Source organism: Choloepus didactylus, chromosome 22 (assembly GCF_015220235.1).
Source record: "Choloepus didactylus isolate mChoDid1 chromosome 22, mChoDid1.pri, whole genome shotgun sequence".
Classification (NCBI taxonomy): domain Eukaryota; kingdom Metazoa; phylum Chordata; class Mammalia; order Pilosa; family Megalonychidae; genus Choloepus; species Choloepus didactylus.
The window spans coordinates 44,209,683-44,237,166 of NC_051328.1; the positions used below are offsets into that span (position 1 = coordinate 44,209,683).

The 27,484-nt window shown below is 59.2% G+C and overlaps 2 protein-coding genes across 2 annotated transcripts; one reads left to right on the forward strand and one right to left on the reverse strand.

Moving 5' to 3' along the window:
* The first annotated feature begins 8,578 nt into the window (after positions 1-8,578).
* DPEP1 (dipeptidase 1) lies at positions 8,579-14,255 on the forward strand. The gene is given in 11 exon segments (XM_037816141.1): positions 8,579-8,743; positions 11,848-11,980; positions 12,075-12,207; positions 12,509-12,659; positions 12,771-12,795; positions 12,797-12,841; positions 12,943-13,119; positions 13,209-13,293; positions 13,469-13,544; positions 13,738-13,873; positions 13,963-14,255. Coding segments are annotated over 11 exon segments (1,233 nt in total). The 5' UTR covers positions 8,579-8,639; the 3' UTR covers positions 14,131-14,255.
* Positions 14,256-15,585: 1,330 nt separating this feature from the next.
* Positions 15,586-27,377, reverse strand: CHMP1A (charged multivesicular body protein 1A). Its single transcript, XM_037816389.1, has 7 exons — positions 27,256-27,377; positions 25,490-25,509; positions 19,590-19,667; positions 18,234-18,380; positions 17,678-17,806; positions 17,185-17,372; positions 15,586-16,976 (listed from the first exon to the last, which is right to left on the reverse strand). Exons 1-7 carry the CDS (start codon positions 27,260-27,262, stop codon positions 16,955-16,957), a joined length of 591 nt encoding a protein of 196 aa, XP_037672317.1. The 5' UTR covers positions 27,263-27,377; the 3' UTR covers positions 15,586-16,954.
* Between the last annotated feature and the right edge of the window lie 107 nt (positions 27,378-27,484).

Genomic DNA, 27,484 nt, shown 5'->3' on the forward strand with positions numbered 1-27,484 from the left:
CCCCATGGTGGTGCCCCAAAGTGGGCTGTGACCCCTAGTTGTGGGGAGCCTGGGGCCCAGGGAGACAGGTGGAATGGCATGGGGAGGTGAACCCGGAGGCCCTAGAAGGGGGGCAGAGTGAGGGGCCTGGGGGCCTGGGGGCGCCACGGGGAGGTCAGCCCTGCGGCCCCCCAGCCCGAGCACAGCTGTGCCTCCTGAGTGGGGGGCCAGCACCTCTGCCCCCACAGCCGGCACAGGACCCCCCACCCCCACCTTCCCCTCGGCTCTGTCGCAGCTCTGGCCGGTCCCCCGGACCCTCCCCGGATTTCGAAAGTCTCCATGACGCAGCCCTGTCTCTGCCAGGAAACATTCCCATCCTGCTCCTGGTCCTCATTTGGGCTGGAAAGAGGGGGGAATGCGGGGGGACAGGGCCCCGCCTGGGCCCCACCCGAGCTGGCCTCAGGCCCGGGGTGTGTGTGTGGGGGGGCACATCCGGCCCCCACAGGCCCCAGGAGTCCTGGGCACAAAAAGGGGTCGGGGGGGGCATCTAGGTGAGTCCTGTGTCCCTGGGGGGTGTCCTGGGTCCTGAGGGACCCTTCCCCATGCCCAAATAAGTCTCTGCAGCCTGATGCCACTGGCCTGCTGAGGATGGAGCCCCCACATTCCTGCCAGGGGACCCCAAAGCCCCCACAACCCCTCCTGGCCTGCCCAGGTCCGACCCCTAGAGCCCTGGGCCCTGGCGCCAGCCGACATGTGTAAGCCATTAAGGCCCTCAGTCTACCCTTCTCCGCGGCAGGGGAGTTGCCCAAGACCCTGGGGAGGGTTTTGGTTTTTTAAAGAGGTGGCAAGTTTTCTGCACAAGGGAGGGAAACGGCGGAACGGGTACCCCGGCCTGCAGCTCTGGAGACGAGCCCCAGTTCCAGCCGGCAGGACCCAGAGCCCGGCACTGCCACCCCGACGTGCTGCCCGTGTGAGTCTTGGGGTGCGGGGCCTTGGGGAGCCAGGCCGAGGGCCAGGCTCTAATGAGGTCAGAAATCCCCCCACCGCCCCGTCAGACGGCGGCAGGCGAGAGAGTGTCTCCGGGCGGGTCCCCTAGCTCGGGAAGCTCGCAGCGCCCCGGGGGCCTCCAGGCCTGAGAGGAGGGGGCTTCTTGGGCCTGACGGACACATGGACGCCTCCACGCAGAGGGAAAACCCCAGGGATACAGGGATCACTTCTGGGGTCACCTGGAGGATGGGGGGGTGAGGTGAAGGAGTCAGAACCCCTTTGGTGCTCGTGAGGGGCTCCCGGGGTGCCGAGCTGGGGAGAGGGGCCTGGGCAGGGCCGGGGTGGTGGGGAGCCGCAGCCTGGGGAGGGCCTGACCTCTGGATGTGGCCTAGGGGCTGGGTGGATGGGCGTCATCTGTGAGGATCTTGGGGAGCAAGGCTTTTGGGGGGCAGAGGCAGCTCAGTCCAGGGCAGGTGTCCACAGAAATCCCAGGCTCGGTCCCCGGAGAGACGCCAGGATTGGGCTCTGAGCTGGGGCCCACCCAGGAGAGAGCAGAGTGATGGAGAACACCCCCGAAGAGGCCTGTTGGGGTGTCCTTCAGAGTTGGGGGGGGTCGTTGGAACACCACGAACCAGAGGTGGGGGGCGTGGGGGTGAGCACGAGTGTCCCCACCTTGCTAACTGTGGGGCTGGGTCCCGGGTAACGGCAGGATCAGGCTGTGTGCGTGTGAGCTTGTAACTCCCGGCTCGTGTGTGCGTGTGTACGTGTCTGCTGGGTTGGGGCCTGCGAGCGTGAGGCGGTGCCGTGAGCTCCACGCAGCCTGTGTGAGGCCAAGAAGGGGTGATGTGGGTGCAGGGGGCTTTAGACTTTGCACTGGTCACCGCAGGCTGCTGTCCCTGCTACCGTGTGCAGGCGCCAGCTGGAGAACGCGAAGGGGGCAGCTCGCTCCCGCGTGTGGCTGCGGCATTGCTGCTGAAGGGAACACACGTGTGGCCGCTCCGTAGAGAGACCGGGGACACTGGCTGCCTTTAGGAGCCGTGCAGCGTCCCTTCTGCCTCCTCTCTCAGCCAAGGCAGCCCCTCCGTCCCCCAGGGAGCAGGGGCTGCAGTCACCTCAAGCGAGTCCGGCCAGAAGGGTGAACCCAGGGCTGTGACCCAAGCCTGCATCTTAACCACACACTATTTCCAGCTCCCAAGTTGCTCTCCTTACAAGCCGCCTCTGCCAGACTGGCCAGGGTGCTGCCTGGACTCCAGCCCTGCTGCGGCGGGGGGTGGACAGTGGAGGGTCCTGGGCACGATGACATGGATGCCGAATCAGCCGAACCAGCCGGAGCCCGGCACGGGGGCCGCATCCACAGTCTCCGGTCACGGGGCAGGCTGAGCCCCTTTTGCCGATGAGGAAGGGAGTAAAAATCCAACCCCAAGGTCAGGGAGGGACCATCGCTGGCACAAGACGTGGCCGCCTTCCAGGAGACGAGCTGTGGGAACGTGGCTTGGATGCAGAGTGGGGAGACCCCCAGGGTGCCGTGGGGAGAGGGGCTGATCCGCCCTGCGGAACCCAGAGAGCACCTGAGCTCAGACTCTGCAGGTGAGGCAGGTGCAAGGGAGAATACGGCCGACACCGGGATTCTTGAAAGGTGGGTCAGAGGAGAGCGGACCCCTACTCACCCGCAGACTCGATCCTAACCAGCCCCAGCCAGAGGCCAGGAGGGTCTTCCCAAAAACCAACAGGGGAAGCAGGGCCACGGCAGAAGTGCTCGTGCTTCGTTCCAGCCTCGAGGGGCTGGGTCAAGGTTGGCTCCGCTCTCGTTCATCCCACCCACAGCGCCGTCAGCTTTCCTACGGCTTCTTCCCTAAATATTAAATAGCACGTGGCAGCCGAAGATCACCAGCTGGTTGAGGAAGGCCTGAAAAATAAAACAAAATCCCAGATTGTATTAGTTAGGGTTCTCTAGGGAAACAGAATCAATAAGAGATACCTATAAATATTAGATTTATAAAAGTGTCTCATGCAACTGTGGGGCTGCACGAGTCCAAATTCTGTAGGGCAGGCAGCAAACTGGCAACTCCGATGAACTCAGGAAATGCTTCGCTGGTCAGCTGAAGAAGGGGTGAAGGTCCTCTGTCTGTCTCGCTTAAAAGTCTTCGACTGATTGGGTTAAATCCAGCTGACCGCATCTCTCCTTGTGGAAGACGCCCGTCGTCGATGCAGCCAGTTGACTGATGAGTTGATAAACCACCTTCTGGCCAAGTTGACACATGAACCTAACCATCACACAGATAAACGGTCAAAAAAAAAAAAAGGGCAAGAGGAAACAGATTATCATTCAGTAAAAGGAAAAAAACACAACAAAACAAAACTGCAGATAGTATCGACAGGGTCACTCCGGTAAGAAGAGCAGGGCACCAAGGATAAAGAGCAAAAACAAAACACAAGAGCCAGCTCGTGGAGATTTAACGCATAAGTCCTGAAATAACACACCAAAGGTGATGGAACATAACTGGGAAAATATCCCAGTGCACAGAATAAAAGCAAAAGAAAATCTACAATCCAGAGGGGAAAACAGGAGACAGGAAGGTCCGTCAAGGAGCCCAGTGTCTGGTCATCGGCAGGACGGGAATGAGGGAGCAGGGAGGAGACGGGGAAGGAGTTGGAGAAGTTGCAGCCGACCACAGAGCTCGAGGGCCCGGGCGGTGAGCCTCGACTGCTGAGCTGAATGGGAAGAATTCTCCCGAAGCCGCGTCACTGAGGAACCGCCCCAGACCAAGGACAAGGGGAGGCTCGAGAAGGTATGGAGAGACAAACAGGTCACCTACAGAGAAACGAGGATCAGATTGTCCCCAGACGCCCACCAGCCTGGGTGCTCAGGCCACCAAGCCTCCAAATTCCAGGGAAATGGCTCACGACCCAGGAGAAGGACGTGTCCGGCAAAGCCACTGATCAGCCACGAGGGCAGGACTCACCCAAGTGCTGGGACGCAGCGAAGGAGGTTCTAAAGACCGGCACTGAAGAAGAGAGATCTGCAGTCAGAAACCTGACTTCACGTCCTGAGGAACTAGAAAAAGAAGAGCAAACTAAACCCAAAGTGAGCAGAAGGGAGCAAATAATTAGGATAAAAGAAGATAAGTGAAACAAAGAACAGAAGACAATTGAGAAAACAGTAAAACCCAAGTTGGTTCTTTGAAAAGATCAATAAAACTGGCAAGACTTAAGCTAGACTGACAAAGAAAAAAAAGACGCCAGCAACTAAAACTGGAAATGAAAATGGCAACTCGCTTCCAGAACTGAAAAGGATCGTAAGAGACTACTACAAACAAGTGTGCGCCAGCGGAGTGCAGGACTGCGTGAAATGGACACGTTCCTAGAAACACAAACGTCCCACACTGACAAGAAGAAACAGAAAATCTCCACAGACCATCACGAGTAAAGAGAAGCAGTCACGAGTGTGCCGGAGCGACGGTTCGGACGTGCCGCCCGGCCCTCGGGTGGGAAGTGACTGGGACTCACTCTGCAAATAAGAGATAAACCCAGGGGGAGGGCGCAGAGTGGGGGAATGAAGGGGCAAGCGTACGGGGGTGGTTGGCAGGACGAGGGTTGGGAGGGCACCTGCTGTGGGGTGAGCTGTGTCTCCCAGAGGGACCTGCTGGAGCCCTAACCCTTCACCCGTGAGTGTGCCCTTATCTGGAAACAGGGTCAATGCAAATGACATCGGGAAGAGGTCAAACAAGTGGGGCGGGCACTCGACCGACACCACTGGTTTCCTTCTAAGAGGAGGAAATCTGGACAGGTCCGGGCAGAGGCCCCGTGCCCACCAGGTGGAGGTCGCCAAGGAGAGCCGGGAGGGGCTGGGGAGCCCTGGGTGAGCCTGCCGTGCCCGCGCGGCTCCGGAGCGAGAGAAGGGGTTTCTGAGGAGGTGAGTTCTTATTGCAACCCTCAGAGACCAAGCACCCGACGAAAGGGGAAATGGCCGTGAGAGCAGGTGGACGGGGAAACCCCCTGGGGAAGGTGGGCCAAGCGGAGGGCGGGGTGCTTTGCCTGTGGGGTAGGAGCCACCTGCTCGTACTCACCGCACACGGGCATGGGGTCGGCTGCCACCGACTGCACTTAACTGAGGCAGCGGAGCAGAGAGGGGGCCCCGGCATCCAACTCAGAGGCCCCTGGCCCCGCGGCTTTGCCACCCCACGGGCACGCACGAGCCACACTAAGCTCCTGGGGTTCTGAGGCCCCGGAAAGAGCAAACGGGCAGCGGCTCTGCGCTCAGGGCTTGCAGGCTGTGTGACGCGCCACGTCGCCGTCTGGAAATCCCTCGCGATCTTGGCACGAGGGCCTGTGTTCTCAGGGTGCTCTGGGCAGCACGAGTGGCAGCCGGCACCCACAGCGCAGCTCCTGGGGACGCTCTCGCCGTCAGCCAGCAGGAACCACCTGCCGCTGAAGCACAGAGAGCCAGGAACGTCCTCCAGTGAGACGGTGCCGCACAGAACGTCGGAGCCTGATGGCAAAACAAAACCCCATCACTGATCTCAACTTCATGTGAAATGTTGATAGTTTGTTTATCATGGATTATTTTGGACTAATTTGATTTTTTAAAATATTGCCTGAAAATACTGTATCTTGCGCCTGGGTGTGCGTGCTCGGTTAAATCGTGTGCTCAGGAGACCCCGCGCTTGCCCCCGGGCCCAGGTGAAGGCCCACCTGTCCGAGGCTGGGGGTGGGGGTGTCACAGGACGAGCCTGGAGGTTCCGGTGAGTTCCTGACGCTGTGGAGGCAGAAGGACCGGGACTCGCGATGGGACGTCACTGGGCAGCTGAGGCCCGACGGGGGGTTTACGGTCCAATGTGGACGAGGGACTGGGGAGTCCTCGGTGACCACTGGTTTAGACCAATAGAGAGGATTACAAGGAATGACCAGAGAAAAGAAACGTTTTTAACCATCAAAACAAATGAATTGTCAATTTGAAAACTGAAGTCCACGTCGAGGGCCGGCGGGGGTACGGAAAAAGGCCCGCACTGGGCCGCCGTGATCGAGGGGGCAAGGGGGAGCCTCCCGATCTTCCGGCCAGAGCCCACAGGCCGAGGACGGCGGGCGCGCAGGAAGGAGCCGGAGGAGCGGGAGAGACGCAGCCGCGGTCCCCGAGGGCAGGGCTGCGGGAAGTCTGCAGACACGCGGAGACGGAGCAGGACGACCGTCTCCGGGCCGGGCCAGCCCGGGAGCGATGCCCGAGGAGACACCGTCTCACGCAAGCGAACGTCAAGGTGGCGAACAGGTGAGGGCTGGACCTTTGCTGAGAGAGACACAGGTTTCAAATATTTGTCAAAAATATGAGGGAAGACGTCAGCAAACTAGTGGTGTCAGGAGGGACTTCCTGGTTACGGGAAGTGGAAATGAAGATGAGTGGAAGGCAGTGGCCAGAGCCAGAGCCAGAGCCAGGGGAGGAGGGGACAGCCCCGAGGGCAGGGAACCCAGCGGGGCAAGGAAACCTGGGCACCTGGTAACAGGTAAGCATCCTCCTCCAGACGCCCAGACCGGGCTAAGAAATAAAACGGAATTACGTGCCCTTAAAACACAGGCCCTGAAATAAAAAGGAACCCCCCCCCCCCAAAAAAAAAAAAGTTGGAAATAGATGGGGAAGCCAATGCCAGGCAGCCATTACCCAAGGGGAAGTTTGATCCCTGAGGGACGAGCAGACCCCGGTGTGGGCAGGTTCGGAGCCCCGAGCGCCCAGCGCAGCCCGCTCCTGAGCTCCACAGCCGACCGTGCGCTGCTGACAGCCGTTGGGGGCAACGCTCGCACCTGAGGGGAGAGGACCTGGCACGGGGCAGGGGCCCCTCCTCAGCTGCCAGAGTCTGTCTGCTCCTGGGCTTGGGGGATGTGAGAGCCTGCACTGAGGACACCCCGCATCAGGTGGGGGCACTTTGGTTTTCTGGGCGACGTCCTGGCGAGGGTCAGCCAAGGGAAGAGTTGCCCCTGGGGCCCGGTGACCAGGTCCTCAGCATCTCCGGGTGGGGCTGAGGGTGCTGAGGGCGCCCCAGTGGAGCCCCCTCCTGAGAGTGTGGAAAGCGGGTGGACGGAGGCGAGAAAGTGGAGAGAAGTCGCCTCGGCTGCCAGCGACGCCCTCGTATCTGGGTCTGTCCTCCCACAGGGGAGCCGAGGCCGCAGGCCCAGCACCCGCCCTGGACACTCAGCGCCGGGTTGTGACAGCAGGGAGGGAGCTGGGCCCCCACGAGGGAATACAGGCCACTCTGGGACCAGCTCTGGACACGGGGCCCCCCAGGAAGGCTTGTGGGGTTCAGCTGCCATCCCGGAGGTGCCTGTGAGTCCAGGCCGGGTCTGTGAGGCCAGTGGGGCCCGGGGATGTGGCCTGGCCCCCAGTGGCCCCCAGCCTTGCCCCCCGCCCTCCTGGTCCCGGCCCAGCTGACACCAGAACCCTCGGCATTCAGTTCCAGAAGCCCCCGGGGGTCTCGGGTGCACAGCGCTGAACAGAGGCTGGTTCTGGAGCCTTCCTCCCAGCTGCTGCCTTCCGGGACCTTGAACCCAGAAGTCCACCTGCCCGTTCAGGGGCCTGCGGGCCCCGCTGGGGGCCCCAGTGAGGCCAGGGGCTGTGCTCGTGAACCAGTGGGGCTGCGGGAACCAGGGTGCAGACCCCCAGGAATGCAGTGGAGGGGCCCACTGGGGGTTTGCTGCTTGGAACGTCCTATTTTATCCCAAGATAAATAATTTTAAACTGCTTTTACAAGCAAGCAGAGAGGCTCTCGGAGGACGCCGCAGTGTTTGGTGACCACTGTGACCCCACGGGCTGCCCTCTGCCCTGCACCCTGACCCCATTGTCCTGCCTTGGTCCCCAACGTCTCGAAGGGCTTGTTCTCATCCCCTTTACAGAGACGAGGTCACCCAGATGTTGGGGTGCCTGGCACCCCCGTGAGAAGTTATGATTTGATGAACAATTATGACCACTGAATCGTTATATAAATATTATTTTTCCTTGCTGGTATACTAGAGTAGAGAGAGGGAAATACTTGAAATCTAAACTGCGACTCGGCTGCCTGGTCTCTGATGAGTGTGAGAGACCTGGTCTGTGCCCTTGTTTTTTTTCAGCTCTTTCTCGCTTGGAAACCCCAGGGTCTCAGAAAATGGTCATTCAAGCACCTCAGGCAGAGAGCCCCCCACCTTTGCTCTGGTGTCACCCCCAAAGCTGAGCAAGCCCCAAAGGCTCTCTCGGGGCTCTCCATGCCCCTTAGGCTGAGGCACAAAGTCGGCTGACGCCCCGTTTTCCCTCGAGCGGCCCCCCCCGACAGCCGCCCACCCGCTCTGGATGAGGACCCCTGGGACCCAGCCCCTGGGTGGGCACAGCATTTGCTTCTGGAAAAGGTTCCACTGGGCCGTGTGGCTGGCTTGGGGGGTCCTTGGTCTCAGCCCTGCTCGCATCTCCAGGCAGGGCCCCCGGAGGCCCCAGACGGCAGTGTGCGGCCGTCCTCGCCATGGATCCCCATCCCACCCACCCTCACCCGGGACTCGGCTGGTTACTCATTGACTCCTTGGGGAGCTGTAAACAGAGACCCAGTGACCAAAGGCCCTTCCTGGCTTGCGTGTGGTTCCTTATAACCCTGGCCGAGTCCTTTTGGCCCACAGGACGGCAGGGCCAGCTCACAGCCGAACAGCAGCCACGCGGACAGGCCATGCAGCCCAGCGGGTGGCTCTGGGCCCTGGTGGCCGTGTGTGTGGCAGACACGTTCCGGGACGAGGCGGAGAGGATCATGCGGGACACACCCGTCATCGATGGGTAAGCCGCCCACCCGCCGTGCACTGGGAATGGGGTTGAGGCAGGGGGCCAAGGGAGAGCCCCAGCTGCACCAGGGACCGTGACTCAGCTCGGGGCTGGTGCTGGGGGCTCGGGCCCTTTGCCTGCTCTCCGGGCCCAGTCCCCTCCCCTGGAAGCTGCAGGGGAGGACGGCATCTCCCACGGACGCCCGGAGGCCCCTCCCCAGCCGGCGGCCTCCTTGCCCCTCACCCTCGGCCCAGTTGCTCACGTCACCCCAGACTCTCGGTTCTCCTCTTACAGCGCCCGGCACGAGGACCCCTCTCCCCTGTCTAAGCCCCCACCCCCACCCCAGCCCTCCAGGACCTGGGACAGGCCGAAGCTCTCTCAGTGTCCACACCTCCCTCCCTCCCCGCCTGCAGGGCTTTGCTCAAGGTCACCTTAGCAGCAGGGCCTTCGGCACATGCAGACACAAGCACAATGCAGACATGCACACACACACACACACACACACACACACACACACATCGCACACACACCCCCCAGCAGCGCCCGCACCCCTTCCCTGCTTCACATGTGGCTGTGCCGTCCGACACATGAGGTATTTACTGCTACCCCCGGCAGGGATGCTGCTCCCCACCGCCCTGCCCCTGAGAGCGGCATCGGGCCCACGGGGGGCCGGCCCTGCTCCCCGGCACTGGGAGGACTCCTGGGAGCACGAGGCTCAGCCCTAAGTCGGACCCGGAGCAGGTGCTCAGCAAGGGCTGTGGCGTGATGACACGGCAGAGCCCAGAGGCAGGGCACTGGGTGCAGCTTTGAACTTGAGGAGCAGGGACAGCCCTGGCACAGGAGGTTGTGTCTGTCGCCGGGGACATGTGCCATCCCTCCTGCTCTCCGAGCTGCTGCCAGAGCCCCACTGCCCCGCTGCCCTGCCTCCTGCCCCAGCCTCCTGCCAGGGGCCTGCTCAGGCCACGGGGCCAGACCTCCCACTCAGGGAACCAGGCCAGGCAGGCCCTGTGGGGTTTGGAGGATGCTCCCTGGAACCCACCCTGGAATTCCTGCTCTGTTGGGCAGGGGTCCCCTGGGTCCAGGGACCAAGATCCCAGGGCAGTGACAGGCAGGAGACCCATGAGTGGGAAGACTCTCCGTCACCCGGGGAGCCGGGAGGGAAGCAGGGGGCGCAAAGGCCCAGTGAGGGGCCAGATGACACAAACAGCCCCGAGAGCCAGGCATGCTCGGGCAGCTGGCATCTGGAGCTGGCAGTCAGAATATAAACCACTGTCACAGGAGGGCAGTTAGCATCAGCTGTTCTTGCAGGTGAGAGTGACCCAGATAAATAGCTTCCACGGCAGAGAAGTCCACAGTGTCAGGGACTCGGCTTGGCCAGTCTTCACATGGTCACCTTAGGTTTCACAATGGCTGCGCCAGCTCCTGCCATCCCATCCAACTGCCAGCCAGCAGGAAGGAAGAGTGGATAAAGAAGGGGCAAAGAGTGAGCAACAGCTACCTTTCAAGGACAGTTTTTGGGAGCTGTCACAGGACAGGACTTCATCACATAGGAGGGGCTGTGAAGCATGTTCTTCTGAGGGGTTCTATAACCGAGGAGGAGGACAGTGGGTGACAGAAGCAACCGCAGTCAGAGATGTGCTTGCTGCTCTAGTACTTTCCAGTATCCAGAGCCCCCTTTGACGTAGGACCACCCTGAGCCCACGCCCCAGGTGCAGATAAGGGGGAAGGTCCAGTTGGTCCCCTCCTGCCCTCCCAGTTTTCTTGAAACAAGGGGCGGCGACGGGTGAGCAGAGGCGAGATGTAGGCCAAGGGAGTGGGCCCAGCCCTGCCCTGGGAGGGCGCCCAGGAGGCCCTGGCCTCAGCAGCGAGTCCGGGAGGGGGCCTGGCTGGGGCTCCCGCACTGGTCCATTCACTTGTTCATCCTGAGCTACACTGGGGGGCAGTCAGATGGCCCCCAAACCCCATGGTTCACAGAAACGGCAACTGCTGCAAAAGCCCTGCCCCACAGGTGCCGGCTGTCAGCGGGGGCTCCCCGGGGAGGGGGTCTTTCAAACCAGGGTCTGAAGCCACGTGCATTTAGTGAGGGGTGGGGGGTGGGGAGAGTGCCCCAAGCACTGGGAGGGGAACACCCCGGGGGTGGGGATGAGGGTACCCGGCCTGGGGGCAGGTGGGGAGCGGGGCCTTCAGGAGGGGAGGTGTTTCCCTGGAGGGGGGAGTCTGACTTGCTTTGCAAGGACCAGTCTGGGGGGCTGGGGGATAAGTAATGTTACAAGTTACTCACAACCCTCACCAGCCACTCTGAGGAAGGGACCGACTATCCCCACGTCACAGATGAGAATCCAGAAGCACAGAGAGCTTAAAATGGGGGGGGGAGGGGGTGCTGTGAGATGGGGGTGAGCTGGAGGATGGGGGGTAAGAGGGCAGGGGGCGATGAGGAAATGGGAGTGGGTGGGCAGGGGTCCTCCGTAGCTCCCGAAGCCCCCAGGCTGGGTTGGTGGATGGGAGGAGCAGAAAGAGGCCCCTGCATCCCCAGGGTCTGGAGCGGGAGGAACCCGCCCATCCTGCCCCTTGGCCCTGCAGGGTAAGGGTGGGGAGATCCCGAGAATCTGCAACCCTGACAAGCTCAGGGGGGGGTACTGAAGCCTCTTCCAGTGCCCAGAGCTTAGGGGGTCGTGTCCCGAGTCCCCTGCTCCCCAAACCGTCTCCCCACCTGCAGGGCTCCTGGTAGACTCCCACGGGAACCCACGGCCTCGGTAGTGGGGTGCAGGGCTCCAAGCTGAGGGACGGAGCATCTTGGGGTGGAATGTCGCACCTCAAGACGGGCCCACTCCCCACACTCCCTGTGAAACTCTTCTGTGAAAACTGTCAGGCAGGGCAGTGGGCACCCCCTTGGCCCCTCCACCCCCAGGACTGTGGGGACCCCAGCTGATGGCAGGAGGGAAAATCGGGGCACCTCCAGCCCGGGGTCCTCTGGCTTGAGAGTGGGCCCAGAGCCGCCGGGTGCATTTTAGGTGACAGCAAGCATGGCCTGGGCTCAATCCTGAGCCCCAGCGAGAAGCAGAAGTGGGGGGAGCCTGGCAGCCCTGACCACGTGGGGTTCCTCCTCTGGACCCCTCCAGGCACAACGACCTGCCCTGGCAGCTGCTGAAAATGTTCAACAACGAGCTGCTGCACGAGAGAGCGAACCTGAGCACGCTGCAGGGCACCCACACCAGCATCCCCAAGCTGAGGGCCGGCTTCGTGGGGGGACAGGTACGACACAGGCAGCCCGTGGGTGACCTCGGGTCGAGGGGCGGGGGGACGCCGGGGCCCCAGGCCATCAGCTCCCCTCCCCCCTGCCCCCCAGTTCTGGTCTGCGTACACACCGTGCGACACCCAGAACAAGGATGCTGTGAGGAGGACGCTGGAGCAGATCGATGTCATACACCGCATGTGCCAGCTGTACCCAGAGACGTTTGTGTGTGTCACCAACAGCACAGGTGGGGCCCGGGCCAGGGACGCCCCCCACCCCGGCCCTGGGGCCCCTGGCTACCCCTGCCCCTCAGCCTGAGGTCGCCCAAGGGCTGCCCGCCCACCTGCCCTAGGTCCCCGAACCCCCACCCTGGGGTCCCCGAGCCCCCACCGTGTGGCCCCCCGCCCATCCGCCCTGGGTCCCCGAGCCCCCACCGTGTGGCCCCCCGCCCATCCGCCCTGGGTCCCCGAGCCCCCACCGTGTGGCCCCCCGCCCATCCGCCCTGGGTCCCCGAGCCCCCTGGGAGCCCAGGCCCTGCCCCCTTGCAGGCATCCAGGAGGCCTTCCGCGAGCAGAAGGTGGCCAGCCTGATCGGCGTGGAGGGCGGCCACTCCACCGACAGCAGCCTGGGCGTCCTGCGGGCCTTGTACCACCTGGGAATGCGGTACCTGACTCTCACCCACAGCTGCAACACGCCCTGGTAGGTGCCCCCTCTGCTGGGCACATCCGCCCTCCAAACCGGCCACCCGCCCGGGCCTCTTCCTCCCCGCGAGTCCAGGCCGGGACCCCCACCCGCCCTCTGCTCTCCCAGGGCCGACAACTGGCTGGTGGACACGGGGGGGCGACCAGGCACAGAGCCAAGGCCTGTCCGACTTCGGGGAGGTGAGCGGGGGGCGGCGTCCGGGCCAGGGCAGCTGGACCAGGCGGGACACACCGGCCTTGGGGCCCTGAGAAGTGTCCCCGCCGCTCCCCGTGTCCCGCAGCGGGTGGTGCGGGAGATGAACCGCCTCGGCGTCATCGTCGACCTGGCCCACGTGTCCGTGGCCACCATGAAGGCCGCCCTGCGCCAGTCCCGGGCCCCCGTCATCTTCAGCCACTCCTCGGCCTACAGCCTGTGCGCGAACCGGCGCAACGTGCCCGACGACGTGCTCCGCTTGGTGGTGAGCGCGCCCCGCCGCCCTCGGCCCCGCGCCCCCGCCCCTCCCGCGTGGCCTGACGCTCGCCCGCGCCCTCCGCCCCGCACCCGCAGAACGAAACCGGCAGCCTCGTGATGGTGAACTTCTACAGCTACTACGTCTCCTGCCAGGAGGAGGCCACCCTGAGCCAAGTAGCAGGTCGGGGCGCGCGGCAGGCAGGGCCGCCCCCACCAGGGCCCGCCCCCGGGAACCCCCGCCCCCGGCCCTCGCGGGGACCCCCCCACCCCCCCGCCCCGCCCCACGCCGGCTCGCTCCCGCCCGCCCTCGCCCCGCCACTCGCGGGGACCCACACCTGCCCTCCTCCTCCGGGCAGACCACCTGGACCACATCAAGAAGGTGGCTGGAGCCGGAGCTGTGGGCTTCGGCGGGGACTTTGACGGTGTTTCGAGGTAGGGGTCAGGACCTGGCCTGACGAGGTGGGAGGCACCTTCCCGCCCCCCTTCCTCCCAAGCGTGTGTCCAGAGGGGACTGAAACGAGTGTTTTGAGGAAGGGTCCAGGATGGCTCTGGAGGTCCCCGCGCGGGCACCTTGGGAGGTGGAGTGCGGCAGCGGCAGGCTCACCTCCCAGCCCCCTGCCCGCAGTCTCCCCGTGGGCCTGGAGGACGTCTCCAAGTACCCAGACTTGGTTGCCGAGCTGCTCAGAAGGAAGTGGACAGAGGAAGAGGTCAGAGGGGCCTTGGCTGATAACCTGCTGAGAGTCTTCAGGGCTGTGGAGCAGGTGAGGGCAGGCGGGGCCAGGCGAGGGCAGGGCCACCCTGCTGGGCTCCCCGTTCCTGGCCCAGAGGTCCAACCTGCACCTGCCCCCAGGTGAGCAGTCACATGCAAATCCCTGAGGAGAAGCCCATCCCATGGGACCAGCTGGAAGGTTCCTGCAGGACCCGGTACGGCTACTCGGAGGCCCCCAGCCTCCACCGTGGCCTGGGGGCCCTGCTGGCCACCCTCGCCCTGCTCCTCTCCGGCCTTTGCCTTCTGTGAGGCCCTGTGGACTGCACCCCGGGGGTTTCCAGAGTGGGCCCCAGGACCCGGCTGCCCTCTCCCAAGCACACTTGGGCTTGCCTCAGGGGGTTGCACGCCTGGGGTGGCCCAGGACGGGGCCCTCAATAAAGGCAGTGGCCCCATGAGTCAGGGTGTGTGGTCGCTCTGCAGATGTCTCGGAGGTGCCCCCTCCCCATGCGCCGGCTGCTCCGTCCTGGGTGGGGGCCCCGGAACGACTGGCTTGGACAGGGTGATGTTGGGCTTGACCGGGGCAATGCCCCTCGGCACCTCCCCACCCCCGGGTCTGCCTCGGTTTCCTTCGAGGACGGAGGATCTTATGCTAAGAGCAAGGTCTGCGGTCACTGCCGGGTCGCCCGGGAGGGGCGGGGACTCCTGGCCGCGGGGTCCTCAGAAGCGTCCAGAAGGGACACACGGTGCCTGCTCACACAGGGTCAGCTCTCAACAGGAGGAACAGCACGGGAGGGTTCTGGTCCCAGTTCCGAGCAGCCCACGCCCCCCGGGAGGACGCCTGGTGGGCGGCTGTTGTCACCCCCAGCTCTGCTAACAGGGGTTCTGCCCTCTGGAGAAAGGCCGGAGGGGGCGGACAAGAGGGAAAGCAAACAATCGCCCAGACCTCACAAGAGCGGCAGCTTGGAAGAGCGCAGGAGGAAAGTGCAGGTAGCCTTGGGGGTCCTGACCCTGAGCCCTCTACTGGGGAAGGCTTCTAGGTCGCCCCGGGAGCGGACCTGGGGTTCTCCCCATCTCAGTCTCGCATGAAGCAGCAACGCACACCCCAGGGCCGCGGGAAAGGCAGCTTCTCGGAGGGGCCGGGCACTCTGGGGGGCTGGGAAGTCGGAAACGGGCCATGACGGGGACCGCGGGACGAGGCAGGGGCCCTCCCAGGGAGCACGTGACGCAGCAGTTGTCACAGGTGCAGGGCCATCGCAAGATGGGAAACGGACAGCAGCAACCCTCCCCGTGGCACCCGAGTTGCGTGAGCAGAACGGTAAACAGCGACTTCATGGGGACACCATCGCCTTGGCCCAGTGCCTGGGGCCTCCTGCAAGACACATGGCCAAAAAATCGTCAAAAATGCTAGGAAGGAAACTGAGGCACTACCCCAGCCAGGAGGGCGTCGGGGCATGGCACGGTGTCTCTCAGGACCCAGGACGCCTCAGGGCAGTGAGGGACTGCATCAGGGTGATGGCAGGGAAACTGGTAAAGTCACACAGAAACTCTGTGCTTGGCAACTCTTTTATCAGCTAAAAATTACTTCAAAGTAGAAAGTTACTTTTTTTAAAAAAAAGCAGATTCTGATTCCACAGGTTCAGGGCCTGAGTCTGTATTTCCCGCCCCTGCCCCTGCCCTTGGCCAGCCCAGGACTCCTCGTGTCACCTCCTTGTCCAGGTCCCACCTCCGGCTCCTCACCCCCATCCAAGGCCAGTGAAGCAAAGCTTTAAGGTTTCCAAGGATCGACTATTTACTTACAGTAGCATCTTAGGGAATTAACAGCACTGATTAAAAACACTGAGAAGGGCCAACAAGCCCATTCCCTTTAATGAACCAAAACGGAAACACCAACACGCCCCGTCAGCCCGGGGTGGGCGCGGCCCCACAGCCCCTTCTCGCAGGCCAGGCCCTGCAGGGACCCGAGCCCACTGGGGGTGGGGGTGGGCCTCAGGCCCCTGCACCCCAGCTCGCAGACTGTCTTCAGGGAAGACTGTGGCCAGGGCAGTCAGGAGGCCGGCACAGCAAAACGCCTTACCCATGTGGGCACACCCACCTCACACCCCCCATTCTGCATGAACACCCAGGAGCTCCCGAGTCCAGAAAAGAATCAAGCGCAGCAGGCCAAGGTATGGGCTCCAGCACTTCTACACAGGAGCAGTCAAGGCCATCTGTGGTCCACTGTCGTGCAGGACAGACGGACAGCAGGAGGCCTCTGGGAAAGTGTGGATGGAGCTGGGCCCTGCTCAAGGAGCATCGAGCAGCCCTCACCAGCTCCCAGGGAGGGATGCAGTGGCCCAAGGCCCCCCACCTGCTCTGTTTTGGCAAAACAAACAAAACCCTGGAAGCTTCAAGAAAATGAAGTAAACTTCAGGAAACAGAAGAAACGGTAGCCCATGGTGTCTGCCCCAGCTGGCCACATGGCTCCCTGACGGGCCTGTCCTCAGCCTCTGAGCCACAGCAAGACGTTTCCCCAAAGGGCCCCACATGGCCGGGGCCCCTCTCCGGGGCTTCCAGGGGCAGTGTGTGTGGGGGGTGGGGACACACAGACCCCTATTTACAGTATCGGGGGGTGGGGGTGCCCTGGACCTGCTGCTGGAGAACGAGGACACCGAGCCTGCTCCCTGTGGGGGCCTGAGGGACTCCAGAGGCAGCAGCAGAGTTGGGACAGGTGCCCCCTCTTGTGTGACCGAGACCCCAGGCCTGGAACAGTGGGGAAGGGGAGCAGCTCATGGCTCTCCTGAGGCCACCAGGAGGGTTTGGGTGGCACTTGGGGACATCTGTAATAAGGCGCACGAGGTTGTCCTCCAGCCACGGTTGGCAGCGCGGACGCTCCTGGGGCCATCTGTCTGCCCCAAGCACTGAAAGGTCCCGGGCAGAGCGGGCCCAACGTCCAGGCGGGTCCCGAGGTGGTCCGGGGACAACCGCACGCAGACACACCACCCAAGCTAAGAGGAAACGGGTCACTCCGGGCCTGCCCAAGCCCGGCAGGGGGAGGCCGAAAGGAGCCGAGGCTGCAGCTCTGCACCACCAGAAAGGCAGGATGCAGGGGCGCGCACCATCCTCCTTGGCCCCTCCCGGCACGCAGTGGGCCCAGCTAGTTCCTCAAGGCTGCCAACCTGGAAAACAGAGAGAGCCGTGAGGGAGGGGGCGCAGCGGGCGCAGCTCCTGCATCAGGGAACGAACCCGAGAAAAGCCACCGCAACTCGGGGCCAAAGCCATCCTGCCGCAGCTCTCCAGCGGCCTCTGACCTCTGATCCTCTGCACCCTCCTCCCCCACAACCATGGCAGCCCCCCCAGGCACTGTCCTGGCCCGGGTGGGGGTACCTCCGCGACAGCTGGTCTTCCTGGCTGCGCGTGGAGCTCTCGCCCACGGCAGATGCGCCCTCAGGCAGCTGGCTGAGCTGGTCCAGGACCTCCAGGCCGTTCTCCTCGGCGATCTGCACAATGAGGCTGTCCACCTGCTCCTGCGGCGTGGTCAGGGTGGTGGCCGAGCCCATGGAGTCCTCCATCACCTATGGGGTGGGGGCACTGTGCGCGAGGCAGGCAGGGGTGCAGAGCAGCCGTGCCCACAGGAGCCCACGGGCCCCTCCTCACTGCTGTCTAGGACACCTGTCCTCCCTGCCCTCAGTTGGGGTGGGCTCCAGCTCCAGCCTGTCCTCTTGCCTCACGCTGCCTCCTTCCTACACCAGCATGAGCCTGGGAGGAGCTGCACGAGCCAGAGACGCCTGGCCGCCCAGGGCCCACTGCCAAGCATAGCCTGCAGTGCACTGGGCCCCTCTCCCGCCCGACTGCAGGCCCAGGGCCGGGCGGTGCGTACCGACGTGTGCACGTCCAGGTTCTGAACCTGCTGCTCGAACTTGTCCATCACTGCGGAGACTTTCTGCAGGTCCATGGAGCTGAGAGCCTTGTCCAGGGCCTTGGCCACCTGTGCCATGTTCTTGGTCACCTGGCAGAGAAGTGGTGGGGTGAGGGTGGGGCCACGCACACGTGCCAGGGATAGCCTCTGAGCTCCCCAACCCGGCAGCTGGGGGTTTCTCTGATGGTGGCACTGGCCCACCTCCCCAACTGACCCCGATGCAGACCCGCAGACCCGTGCAACACGGGCTAAGCACAGCCTGTCACCCCCTCCAGGTCAGCTGGGCCTCAGGGTCCTGCTGCTAGTTTTTCCTGTTGGCACCCCCTTCCTGGGTGGAGAAAACCCCTGTCAGACACCAAAGGTCTGTCATGCTGACCCCTGTGGCCCGAGGCTGTGGGCCTGCCAAGAGGTCCCCTGGGGCACGTGGCCCACGCCCAGCGCCGTGCAGACTTCCCTCGAGCTATCTCGATTCTGTTGCCAGGCCCTGCGCCTGCACCCAGGACCCTGAGCCACTCACCCCCTTCATGGTCACGGCCGTTTGGACCTTGGAGGCCACAGCATCCACACGGGATGCCATCCGGAGCCAGTTCACCCCCTCATTCTTCTTGCGGATGGCGTTCTCTGCGTACACACGTGCACACTCCACATTCTTCTGCTGAAGGGCCTGGAATCCAGGGGAGGCAGGGCTGGGAGGAGGTGGGCAGCTGGCTGCCACGTGGGACGGGCCCTGATGTCGGAGGGACAGCCTGTGGGTGCCGCACCACCACGGAGGCCCAGGCCCGGCCTGCTCAGGAAGGGCCTCCCAGCGCTGAGGCGCTGCCCTGACTGGCCTGCAGAGGAGGCTCAAAGGACCCCATGGTCGCGGCTCGTCCTCAGCCCTCCCCAGGCCTGGTGACACCACCACTCCACAGAGTGTGGGACCTTCGGAGGCTCCAAAGGCATCTCAGCCACGGGGCCAGAAAGAAGCCAGTTGTGGGGCTGACTCGCCTCGGTGAGCAGCCGTAAGATCTGTTGCTCCGGGAGCCATTGCACCGGCGAGACAGGGCTCTGAGGACTGTGAATGGGAAGGGGAAGCACTGGCCTCTAGGGCAGTCGCGGAGTGGTGACAGCAGGAAGCTGCCCAGGCAGACGTGGACAGACACACCCGCTGGTCTCTGCTCAGCTCAGAACTCCAGAAAAACAACAGCAAAGGCACACAAAGGCATAAACCCAACTGGGTGGAGGGTGGGAGGTTGGAGGACACCACAAGGGGCACCAGCTCCATTCTGGAGGGTGGACAGTGGGCTCCTCAACAGAAGAAAGTGTAATCTAGAGGCCGGCAGCAGGGACCCAGAGGCATTAGGGTGAGCCTGAGAGAAGGCGGGTGGTGCTGGGCAGGAGGTGCAGCCACCTCCCAGGGCCTTCCCTAGGCACCCAGCAAGGCCCCTGCGAGCCTCAGCCCCACTACACGGAGCAGCTGCCACGTACCACCCAGCACTGGAGACCCGGGCATGGGGGTCACAGGTGTAAGGGCTGAAAACAATGGGGCCACCGCAGGAGAGCCGGAGCCCATCTCCCACCCAGTTCACGGGAAAACCCAAGGCGTGGGCGCTCCGGGTGGCTGAACAAGTGCCTCCCACAAGCCCCGCCTGCGCCCGCACAAAAGCAAGACTCAGACACCCAGAAGCCGTGGTGAGAGTCAGCCGACATACAGGAAGTGCCTCATGAAAAAGAAGACACCAAAATAAAGTAAGACCCGGCAGAAAACAACAACTAAGATCAGGAAGCAGGGGAGAGAGCACGGCCCTGAGACAGCACCCAGGACAGGGCACCGGGCAGGGCTGCAGGGTGGCAGTGGGTGCGGTGGCCACCCCCCGGGTCGTGGCAGCCTCACCTTCTTCACTTTGGCTTGCTCTGCCTTGGAGTCCTTCTCCGCCTTCTTGGCCAGCTTCTCCAGCTGCTTTGCTGTGAACTAGAAACAAACGCCCCGAGTCGGACAGATGGGCAGAGCTGGGTGAGGCCCTCCCACGCCCCCGGGCCACGCGTCTCCCTCTGGTTCCCCAGGGCTCTGCCTGTGAGGTGCACTGTAGCTGCAGGGACCTCGGGCTGCTCATGTGGGGTACAGAGGCTTGGCGACCGGGGTCCAGAGGGAGAAGGACCCACCCTGGGTCTCCGAGGTGGTCTGGGGGATGGGTGGCAGGTGGCTTCTAAAATGTCTGTTGATCAGTGAGCACCCTGATCCAAACCCCCCTCCAGCGGGAGCACAAGGGTTGGGACACTGCTTTCAGTTTCTGATGGTGGATTTATGTATCTTTAACTGATGAGAAGACTCAGGAGAACCCGGTTCAGCTGCTCCCCGGGAATGAGGCTCGTGGGTGACGAGGACCTAGGGAGGCTCCCCACAGCCCCTTGCCCGCATGGCACCCGGCTGGGCAGTGCACGGCTCCCCTCACGCCTCACTCCCACAGCACGGAGGGGAATGCGTCCCTGGCAATGCTGGCCCCCAAGCATCACGGCCGACATGCAGGCCTCACCCAGCGCCCTCTCCCCGGCTGGCCAGACAGCCACCCCCTCTGGCCAGCTGCTTCTCTCCACACATCCGAGGCCCTTGTTTCTGCCGACAGGGCAGCCTGGAGCTCACCAGAAACACATCATGGCTCCACAGTCCCCTACGAGTGGCCCTGCTTGCTGGAAAGTTCTTTTCCCAAGAAGCACAGCTGGGGGTGCCTCCCACTCCCACCCAAATGGCAACCCTAACCTCCACCACCAGGTCCTCAGAGCCCTCAGCTCCTTCCAGAGCACAGGCGCATCTGGGACCAGTTTCCTGCCTGGGGGTGCTGCCAGGTGCCTTTCCTGGAGCCCCCTGCACCTTCGTGTGCCCTTCCAAGGACAGCCTGCAGCAGGCCGCTGCTCAGGGAAGGTGCCGGAGCCTGGGAGAGTTCTTCAGGCTGAGCAGCCTCCCGTAGGCAGAGCCCTGGCCCCGCTGCTCTCCACTCTGGCGCCTGGCCGCACTGGGCACCCAAGAGGCCCCTGCAGGAACCCACCACCCTGGGGGAAACAGAGGCTGTGCCCCAACTCAAACAAAGTCCAGACAGAAAGTCTCAACGTAAAACTACACATGTTCTAGAACGGCAATTATATTGTTATAACCTTGGGTGGAGATAGCTTTTCTCACAAACAACTCAAAATCCAGAAATCGGAAGAAAAGCTCTAAGTACAAAAAAAATTAAAATCACAGTACAGAACAAAGATACCGACCAATGGAATTGAATTGAGTGTTCAGAAGTAGACTCTTGCATCTTGGGACAACTGATCTTTGATAAGGCAGTCAAGCCAAAGCAACTGGGACACAGCGGCCTCTTCAATAAATGGTGTTTGGAGAACTGGATATCCATTTCCAAAAGAATGAAAGAGGACTCCTACCCCACACCTTATACAAAAATGAACACTAGATGGATCAAAGACCTAAACATAAGCACCAAGACCATAAGACTCGTTGAAGAAAACGTGGGGCAATATCTTAAAAATCTTGTGATAGGAGGTGGTTTCCTAGACCTTACATCCAAAGCACAAGCAACCAAAAAACAGACAGACAAATGGGATCTTCTCAAAATCAAACACTTTTGTACATCAAAGAACCTCGCTAGAAAAGTAAAAAGGCAGCCTATAAAATGGAAGACAATATTTGGAAGCCACATATCAGATAAGGGTTTAATATCCCAAATATATAAAGCTATCCTACAACTCAACAACAGAAAAGCAAACAACCCAATTAAAAAAATCGGCAAAAGACATGGACAGACACTTTTCTGAAGAGGAAATACAAATGGCTGAAAAACATATGAAAAAATGCTCAACTTCACTGGCTATTAGGGAAATGCAAATCAAAACCACAATGAGATATCATCTCACACCTACCAAAATGGCCATTATCCAAAAAACAGAAAATGACAAATGCTGGAGAGGATATGGAGAAAGAGACACACTTATTCATTGTTGGTGGGAATGTAGCGTGGTGTAACTCCTCGGGAAGACAGTGTGGAGGTTCCTCAGGAAGCTAAATACAGATCTGCCATATGACCCAGCTATTCCATTGCTAGGTATATACTTCAGAGGAACTGAAAGTTAAGACACAAATGGACATTTGTAAACCGATGTTAACCGTGGCATTATTCACAATTGCCAAGAGATGTAAACAGCCCAAATGTCCATCAATGGATGAGTGGATAAACAAACTGTGGTATATACACAAAAGAATATTATGCAGCTGTAAGACAGAACAAAAACATGGAACATATAATAATGTGGATGAACCTTGAAGACATTATGTTCAGTGAAGTTAGCCAGAAACAAAAGGATAAATACTGTATGGTCTCACTAATATGAACTAATATTAATGAGCAAACTTTGAGAGTTAAAAACTGATAACACAGGCTACCAGGAGACAGAAAGAGGGTAGAGATTGGGAATTTGATGCTGAAGGACTACAGAATGTTCAGCAGGATTGATTGTAAAGATCCAGAAATAGATAGCATAATACTGTGTGAAGGTAGCACAACATTGTAAGTACACTGAACAAAGGTGGCTATGAGTAAAGCTGAAAGAGGTGTGATAGGGGAAAGTATGACAACAGAGGTAAAGATAGATGATGAAGACAGGGACTGTATAACTTGGCAAAAACTAGAGTGGCCAATGACTGTTATTAAATGTACAAATATAAAAATGCTCTCACATGTGCGAGAACAAATGAATGTCAACCATGCAGAGTGTTGAAAAAGGGATGGTATATGGGAAAAAACATAATCAAAGCAAACTGGAGTCTATGGTCAACAGTAACATCGTAATATACTTCCATTAAATATAACAAAGGCAATAAACCAAAGTTAAATGTGTATGAGAGGGGGATATAAGGGAGGGATATGGGATTCTTGGTAGTGGTGTTGTTTTCTGTCCTTACCATTACATTGTATTGTATGACATTTTATTTTTCTTTTTATTATATTATTCGCGAAAAAAACACTTTTTCATAGTAATCAATATGTTGAAGTGCTGACTGTGGTGATAAATGTACAATGATATGATGATACCGTGAACAACTGACTGTACACTGTGGATAATTGTATGGTACGTGATTATATCTCTACAAAATTGTAGAAAAAAAATATAAATAGGGGTAAAAGTGCTGGAGCAAACATGGAGAGAGGGATGTACCTATTTACTGTTGATGAGAAGGCAGAATCGTGTAGTCTTTCTGGAGGTCAGTGTGGTGGTTCCACAGGAAGCTAAGTATGTGGGGGCCATAATGTCTTGCAACCTCATTATGGGGTACGTACTTGGAAGATCTGAAAGCAGAGACATGAATGGACATTTGCACACTGGTGTTTGCGGAGGCAGTATTCATGATCTGCAATGGGTGGGGGTGGCCTAAGGGTACACTGACTGAGGAACAGAATGGTGAACTGTGGTGTGTGCACACAATGGAATATTGAGCAACTACGAGAAGGAGTGAAGCTGTGAGACATGCAAAGAGGTGAATGGATCCTATAGACAGCATTTTTAGTGAACTGCGCCAGAAACCAAGGCAAACACTATAATGCCTCACCAACACGGACTAACCACAGTGTGTAAACTCAGAATTGAATCTTAGAGCACAGCATAATAGGGAAATGCTTATAATTGTGCCTAAGAGACTCCCCATGAGTGCCTCGTTGTTGCTCAGATGTGGCCCTCTCTCTCTCTCTCTAGCTAAGCCACCTTGGCGGATGATCTCGCTGCCCTCCCCCCTAAATGGGACCTGACTCCCAGGGGTGTAAATCTCCCTGGCAACGTGGGATATGACTCCCGGGGTTGAATCGGGACCCGGCATCGTGGGATTGAGAACATCTTGACCAAAAGGGGATGTGAAATGAAATGAAATAAAGCTCCAGTGGCTGAGAGATTTCAAATGGAGTCAAGAAGTCTGGTGGACACTCTTACACACTATACAGATAACACTTTTTAGGTTTTAATGTATTGGAATAGCTACAAGTAAAAACCTGAAATTATCAAACTCCAACCAGTAGCCTTGACTCTTGAAGATGATTGTATAACAGTATAGCTTACAAGGAGTGACAGTGTGATTGTGAAAACCTTGTGGATCGTGCTCCCTTTATCCAGTGTTTGGATGAATGAGTAGAATAATGGGGACAAAGACTGAATGAAAAATAGGGTGGGATGGGGGGGATGATTTGGATGTTCTTTTATACTTTTATTTCTTACTCTGATTCTTTCTGGTGTAAGGAAAGTGGTCAAAAATTGGGGTGATGAATGCACAACTATATAATGGTACTGTGAACAGCTGACTGTACACCATGGATGACTGTATGGTATGTGAATATATCTCAATAAAACTGAATTAATTAAAAGAAAACGTAAATCAACAATGGGGGAAGGAGGGGAATGGATTGTTTTAGATGTTCTTTTTTATCTTAATTTTTATTTTATCTTATGAAGAAAATGTTCAAAGATTGATTGTGACGATGAATGCACAACTATATGATGATACTGTTATCAAGTGATTGCACACTTTGAAGGATTGTATGTTATGTGAATATATCTCAATAAAATTGAATTGCATTAAAAAAAAAAACTGTGCGCAAATAAATTCCCATTGTTTAAGCCAATAAAAAAAAAGAAAAATACAGTACAGAAAACAACACCATGAAGTCAAGCAAATGAGGCACCTAGGGCTACAAAAAGTAAATAAGGTCTTTATGTGGGCAAGGAGGGAAGTCGATGGCACACGTGAAATGGTCAGCTCAGAACAGCATACACAGCTTGTGTGTGTGTTTTTTCTAAACAGAGAAATGTCCGACTCAGTGTTCTCAGCAGCTGTGGCTTTTGCCAGCAGAGAAAGGTCTGGAAGGATTGGCAGGGGCAGCCGAGGGGACTTTCACCCCTTTCTGCAGTACCTGGGTTTGCACAAGAAGCCTCCATCCTTCTGTGGTGCTTAGGGCAGACAGACAAGCAGACCTCCCTGGTGTCCAGCCACCTCGGACTGACCTCCCTCACCCAGCCTCCGTGCCTAACCTCCGTGGATAAGAGGACCCGGCCCGGAGGGCTGTCCTGAGTTACCCCGTGCCCCTGCCCCAGCAGCTCTGCACGAGTGTGTGCAGGATGAACAGAGGATGGCCTCACTGTGCTCTTCTCCTCTGCTGGGCAAAGCCACTGTGACTGAGAATACTCCAGAGCCACGTGCAGTCTCTGGGACATGTCACTCCTGTGCAGCCTCTCACAGCTGGGGACAAAACTAGATGAACCAGTGATAAAACTAGAGAAAGCTAAACATGGACCATTAACTGGGCAGGGGCAGGGGGGGTGGTTGAAGGGGAACTTGTCCTAGACTAATCAGGAAACTGCAGACACTCAGTGGGTCAGAAAGCTCTCCTCCAAGGGTCATTTTAGAGGATCCGAGGCCACAGTTTCAGATGCTTAGTGGGGCATCAAGGGATATACGTAACACCTGAGTCGTGTTTCTCAGCGATAACGTTTCTGCTCTGTAGTGGATGAGCCTAACTGAACTGCTTAATCTGCTTCTGCTCAGCCTGAGACAAAGAAAGAATTAACATGGAGCCAGGAAGCTGGCTCAGTAATCTCCTCTTCTGAGCTGTCCATAGTCCAAATGAAGCACTTGTGGGGTCACCCAGCAGTTACAGTCTGTCCCCTAGCTTTGTGTTTGGGGGACTCTGTGCATGGGCTCAACTCTGTTGTAGTTTGCTAACCACCCGCATAGGGTTGGGGGGTGTTGGTACTTACCTTCAGCTGGAACAGGCTATCTGCAAAGAAAGAGGAAAGGGTGTGAGGGCTGAAGGCACGTGACGAGCAGCACTGACAAGCAGATGATGTTGCCAGGACCCGCCCTAACACCAAGAGCTGGAACTGAGCACACACTGCAGCCGAGTGTGACAGGAGCACGTGCCCGAGTCCTGGCTCTGGCCCCTCACTGACCACAGGGCTCCAGGCAAATCAGGACCTCCCTGAGCCTCTGTTTCCTTGACCAGCACGAGGGCAGCACAGCCTACCTCAAAGGATTACTGTGAGGGTGAATGGGGTGATGGGTGGAACACCCAGCCATGGGTTAGAACTCAAGATCCAGGGCTTATATAAGTAATGCTGCTCTAAAGGAACCATAGGGTTCTTTCTGTTCGATAAGGTTCAGTACTTGACAGTCTATTTTTATATACTCTTTACTCTTCCTCCCAAAGGTAAATGGATGAAAACACCAGAGCAATGACTCCGGTTGTCAAAGAGCTGGTTCAGAGGACACGCCCTCCATGGTATAAGCTGCCATTTCTGAACCTTCAGGTGAGGCTCAGGTGCCTCCTCAGCCAAGTTCAGGAACTGGAGACCCAAATACATTTCTGGATAAATCTCTTGACATCTGAATTTTTGCTACTCAACAAAACTCAAGAAAATTTTTCTCAACTTATTCAATTCCTGAATTTCGAGAATGACAAGAGTACCTGATTTGTGAAGGGGTTTAAAATGCTAGCCCATAATGAGGAAAAAAAAACCTTTCCTTACTAATGCCAACCAAGGCTCCCAGCTGCAGCCCAGTGGGTTTCAGATGAGCTCTGGACACCTCTCAGTGCAGCACTGGGCGGGCCTCACAGGCGGCAGGCACTGTGTGTTGTGGGCAGTCACCCTCCCTCCTGGCCTCAGCTTTCCCACCTAAGACCTGAGTGGCTGGAACGAATGCTGAAGAGCAACGTTTGACACAGCAACAGTTAACCCTGGAGAAAACTGGTGTAGGTTAAAGAAAAGTTTCTTCATAAGAGCCGGGTGAACTATGGAGCAAAACCAAACACTGGTTTTGAAGCGGGAGTAGTTGGGTGATATTGTTCATCTCTCTGGGGTAGTTCGGAGAGCACCCCTACACATTTCCTAGATGATGACATCGTTTTCGGTCTTTTCACATTTCTCAGAGCATCAGAGCCTCTCCCTCACACCAGCCCTTAAACATTTTAGCAAACACAGGTGTCTTTATTTCGTAATTGATTCTTCCTGTCCTTTGGTATCTCTTCTGCCACCACTGCAAATCCCCGCGCACAGTCGGGGCAGCACGAACCCTCCGGTGGAGGGGACACACGTTCGCAACCAGGATCCTGTTAAGGCCCCCCTCAACCTGCTTCCCACCTGCCCCTCTCTCGGAGGGTACAGACTGAGCGCTTTCTATCGCGCGCCTCCGGGGAACGGGAGGGGCGGGACGCCACCATCTCCCTCCTCGATCTCCCTCTGACCTGACGTCCCCGACCCCAAGGCTGGCGCGGGCCTCGCCTTTCGCCCCCAGCGCCGAAGCTCGCGGGCGAGCGGCCGGACGCCGAAGAAGCCTGGGGTGGAGGCGGAGCCCGGGGCCAAGACCGAGGTCAGCATCGGGAGTCGAGGTCCCGGCAGTGGGTCGGGGTCTGGTACCAGGGTCCGGGCCCGCCGCCCGAGCCCTTCCTGCGGCCCTAGGGAGGGCCTCCATGCCCCGCGCCGGTGGGAGAGTAGGCCCGCCCCGCACGGCGGCGGCAGCCTCTTACCGTCCATGGCGGTTTCCGAGAGAGGGCGGCGGCGACGGCGGGACCTGGAACTGCAACTCCCCACGACCCCGGTACCCACCAGCAGCGCCGAGCGGGAACTTCCGGGATCACCTCCCCGCTTCCGGTCGCGCGGGCTACTATCGCGAGAGGACGGCGGGCTCGGCCCTGTCAGGAGCTGTTTTCCGAGCGCCGCCAGGGGGCGCGCTAGGGGCGGGGCCCGGCGATGGGC